Source organism: Myotis davidii, unplaced genomic scaffold (genome assembly GCF_000327345.1).
Source record: "Myotis davidii unplaced genomic scaffold, ASM32734v1 scaffold56, whole genome shotgun sequence".
In the NCBI taxonomy this organism is placed as follows: domain Eukaryota; kingdom Metazoa; phylum Chordata; class Mammalia; order Chiroptera; family Vespertilionidae; genus Myotis; species Myotis davidii.
In genome coordinates, this window is record NW_006287458.1 from 449961 (window position 1) to 452009 (window position 2049).

At 55.2% G+C, this 2049-nt stretch overlaps 1 protein-coding gene across 1 annotated transcript in view; it reads right to left on the minus strand.

Annotated features, from left to right (window-relative positions):
* The window catches only part of PGLYRP2 (peptidoglycan recognition protein 2), a 5238-nt gene extending 3599 nt beyond the window's left edge, over positions 1–1639 (minus strand). Inside the window, 2 exon segments of the mRNA XM_015560964.1 lie at positions 1–135; positions 1260–1639. The exon segment at positions 1–135 is cut by the window's left edge and continues 30 nt beyond it. Of these exon segments, the coding sequence (XP_015416450.1) occupies positions 1–135; positions 1260–1350 (226 nt within the window). The 5' untranslated portion in view covers positions 1351–1639.
* Positions 1640–2049: the final 410 nt, after the last annotated feature.

The following is a 2049-nucleotide window of genomic DNA, read 5'->3' on the forward strand; positions in this document are numbered from 1 at the left end:
GAGGGGATCAGGGATCAGAGACCCAGCCTGACAGGTGCCACACAGAGACAGTGTGGTTGGCCTCCGTGACCGGCACTTTCTGCTCCAGCTCAGCCACAGCCTGGATGACAGAGTCCATGAGGAGGGGCAGGGATGCTGTAGAAGGAGGGATGGCATTAACCCCGTGGCCCAGCACCCCCGGTTCATGAGCCTCCCTCTGCGCCTTCCACATCTTCTCAATGCCCTCTCCTCCCTCTCTCTCCCTCTCTCTTTTTCTCCCTCCTCCCCTCTGACTACCCTGTGATGCCCCAACACCATCCTCATGTAAATGATGAAACGGAGGCACAGACAACAGGTTAAAGAGCTTAGACAATCTGTGAGCACTGGGGAGCCATGGCAGGTTCATGAGCAGGAGCGAGATGCAGCCAGGCTGGCCTTCTAAGATTGCTCCTTGGGCTGCCTGGGGAGAATGAATGTTCAGGAGGCTAGAGTAGAGAAGGGGAAACAGTATGGAGGTGAGCAATAGAGATTGCCAAAGCTAAGTGATGGCTGTGTGATGGCCAATAGTGGGCAGAGTCCCCAGGTAGTTTGGGGGAAAGACGGACAGTTTTTGTGTTTTGGGTTGGACTTTGGGCAATTTTATAGGGTGAGGTGTCTGGAGGATGTTCAGGGGAGGAGAGGATGGGCCTTGTGAGGGACATGTCAGCAACTGAACCTGGAACCTAAAAGCACTAGGCTCAGGGCTGGGGTGGGTCGTTGAATAATAGCTAACATTTATTAAACATTTATTTTGTGCTAGGCGCCATTCTAAGTAACGCACAAAACAACACATTTAATCTTCACAATGACTCCATGAGCCCAGAGGGGTTAAATGACTTGCCCAAGGTCACACAGACAGGAAGTGGCAGAAGCAGGACTTTTAACCCAGGAATTCTGATTCTTTTCCAGACAGTCCACACTATAATCCCTCTGTTCTTCTCGCTGCCTAAAATGCCTTCCTGCTTCTCCCTAAGTAAAAGTCTCCTTCCTGTCCTAAATCTGTGTCCCCTCCTCCGGGAAGCCTTCCTGATTTTTGTTCTTCTGGTCCCAATCTTTCCCCCAACCTCTGCCTTGACCCTGTAGGGCTGGGAGAATCTGTGTCCCCAGCCTAGAAGTTCCTCGAGACTGGGGTCTCCTGAGGACTCCGGTCTTACCCTGTACAGGGCTGGACACAGAGGGGATAGCAGTACACTTCTGCAGAATTGATTGTCTTTGCCGCAGGCCTCTGCCTTCTGACCTACCTGTCCCTGGTTCCGGACATACCAACAAGCCAAGCAGGATCCAGAGGATACCCTGGACTACCGTTGTGGGGTTCCAGCTTCCGGGGGGCATATCCGGTTGACCTCAGCAGAGACCTCAGCGGAGCTAGAAAGAGACAGGCATGGAGAACTGAGTGGTGTCTTTGGCCACTGTCAAAGTCCAGGGGTGAATGACATGGTTGCCTCTTGCAGAGCTGGGGGCGGGAGGCAGGGGGAGCGTGGGGACAGTGCCCCGAGTCAAGGACATCAGGGGCTCCCCCATCCTATCCTTTTCCTCCCAGGCGGAGGTCAAGGCTCGGTAAGCCAGGAGGCATCTGGAGGCCCGGTAGTTCAGACTCCAACAAACTGCCCCATCCAGCAAGTCCTACCCCTTCCTTTCCTGATCATTCCGCAGCTGCAGCTGCTGCTGGCCACCACAGGGGGCTCTCAGGTGCCAGCCCAACTGGTAGGACTGGCTGTGCTGGGGGAGGGGAGAGAAGGACACACCTGAAGTTGGCACTGCCTCCTGTCTTTGCTGCCAGCACTTCAGGCTCAGGCAGAGAATGGGTACAGGGGCTGGGGAGTATTTTTGCCAAGGCCACTGTGAGCCCAGGGGACTAGGAGATGTCTTCTCTCATCCAGTTCCAGCTCCGGATCCCCGGCCACTAGATGCAGCAGAAAGCAGGGGTTGGGCCTGGGCCTGCTGGACCCTGACTTTGTCCGAGGAGCTGGTCTCTTGGCTCACCTGGGCTGACAGTGAGGGGTCCCTCTTCTCAGCAGGTGTGTCTGAGTC